General features: G+C 38.4%; 1 protein-coding gene across 2 annotated transcripts in view; it reads left to right on the forward strand.

Annotated features, from left to right (window-relative positions):
• Positions 1–1891, forward strand: part of gins3 (GINS complex subunit 3) — an 8148-nt gene extending 6257 nt beyond the window's left edge. For both annotated transcript variants that reach the window (XM_013914839.1, XM_005748781.1), the window contains one exon: positions 1459–1891. In XM_013914839.1, coding sequence (XP_013770293.1) covers positions 1459–1689 — 231 coding nt within the window. In that variant the 3' untranslated portion in view covers positions 1690–1891. The remainder of the gene's footprint in view (positions 1–1458) is intronic.
• Positions 1892–2219: the final 328 nt, after the last annotated feature.

Consider the following 2219-nt stretch of genomic DNA (forward strand, 5'->3'; position numbering starts at 1 on the left):
AAAAAATCGTGATTCTCATTTTATGCAAAATCGTGCAGCCCTACGTGAGATTTATTTATTTGTTACATAAATGAACAGATCTGAGATTAGAAAGTGAGTCTTTCACTTTGTGCATGTGTTACTGCACTCTTTAGTCTTGTTTAAGGAAAGAGGATTTGTCCTGGTGTAGCTGACTGACAGAAGCAGCAGCCCAGACGTTTTATTAAAAATGCTCACAGGACACACATTCACTGATAAACCAGTGTTACTCTCTTCATCACAGCTAGGGGGTGCAGTCAGCTCAGGAAGTGTTACAGTGCTGCTGTTACCAGGCAGACTCACTTTAACCTGACTCTGACACACAAACAGAAACACATGTTCAGAGTTCTTTGCAGCCTCTCATAACTCAAACTGTTAGAAGCTGTAAGATTATTTTTAACGTGAGCACAATAGCTGTCGTGTTGAAATGTATCAGTTATGAATAATGCACGACTGCATTCTGACTGAAAAAATAGAAAGCTAAAGGTGGCAATCAGTCTGGTGGCATAGTGATTGACAGAAAAAGAACAGTTGTTTTTTAAATTGTCTAAGTTTCTTGTTGACATAGTAATTCTTTCAATGTTTGAGTCACACATGTTAGTATTGATCTATATTGTCACAGCTGGATCTATAATATATTTGTGTGGCTATCCTTCTGTGCTAGAGATGCACTGACCCACCTTTGTCCAAGTCCTATCTGATATCGATACCATTACTTCAGATATTTGCTAATATTGAATCCTAAATTATTTCCTTGGGAATTAATAAAGTATTCTGATTCTGAAATACTAGTAATGAATTAATGACGTAATCATCCCCGTGACAAAATCACGTGCAAACTCCACACAAAGGCCTCGGCTGGGGTCGATGCTGATCGCTGTGACACCTGCCTCCCAACCTGTAACCCGGCCTTTGGAGTAAACTAAATGTTTATTCCAAAAGTCGGGTTCAATTAAAATGTTAATTAAAATGTCCTGGGAACAAACCTTAATGCTCATGTTGACGTACTTGGATGACCCACAATTTCATTTTGTTCTTCCTGTGAAGTTTTTTTTTTTTTTTTTTTTAAATGTGAAATAGAAAAAGCAAATTAACTGTTATTGAAAATAATCTCTTATCTTTAATTTAATGTTACAACTCAATGTAGCAGCAACAGGGAGAGCCATGTTTAGACACACTCTGATGTTACCGGCAATATTTTTGAGATCAAGTTTTTTTTTTTTCTTCTTTTTTTGAAGCTTTGAAGTTTTGCCTGAAAGTTGAAAACATGAAATTCTACATGTCTGAAGTTTAGCATTAAAATGATTATCAAAGGTGAGCTGTGTTGCACAAACTGGGTCACTCTGATTGAAAACTTTGCAAGCATGCCTAAAATGTAAAATACATTCACTGCTTGGTGAGTTTCTGCACATTAAACTTTTCCTGCTCTCCTCCATCCAGACATTTATCGCTCGCTTCAGGCGAACCATGGACTCCTCCCAGAACGCCTACAACGAGGACACGTCAGCGTTCGTGGAGCGTCTGGACTGTCTGGAGAAGGCTCTATTCAGGTCTGGCCAGAGCGGCCTAAACGGCTTCCAGAGCTGGGAGAAGGGGCAGGCCTCGCAGCTCACCGCCTCCAGCCTGGTTCTCAACTACCGCAAGAGGAAAATCACTGATGTTCAGCCCTAGCCCTGCTCACCCGCAAGAGACTCTTTTTAGTGCCGTCTTTGTCCACGGACCGCTTCTTCCCCTCAGCCTGAGCCATGCAGGGAGTGTTGAGACGTGGACCCTGTAAGGAGTATAAAGACATTTCTATTTATTTGTCACATTGTGTGCATTAAGAAGCTTCTTTGTGACATTTACACAAGTAAAGACTGTTTTTACCAGTAAAGATTCAAAACATTTGCTACTTTCTATCATTACAAGGCGAGTTATAATATCTTCTACTTTGGTTTGAATTTTTAAAAATCTAAAATCAAAGCAACGTTATGAAGATATTCATCCTGATATCTAAAGGCCTGTTAATAAACTTGTGATATTGGTATTAGAGCAGGGCGATATGACCAAAAATATTTATCACGATATACATTTGAAAATTTGCGATGATATAACTGACGATATAATTGACACCAGACAAAATACTTTACAACTCCACAACTTTATTAGTGCAAAAAAAACAAAACATCATTGTGTTTTCACTTAAACAAGCAGCTATTTTT

This window comes from Pundamilia nyererei, unplaced genomic scaffold (genome assembly GCF_000239375.1).
Source record: "Pundamilia nyererei isolate P.nyererei 1_Seehausen unplaced genomic scaffold, PunNye1.0 scaffold00229, whole genome shotgun sequence".
Lineage (NCBI taxonomy): Eukaryota > Metazoa > Chordata > Actinopteri > Cichliformes > Cichlidae > Pundamilia > Pundamilia nyererei.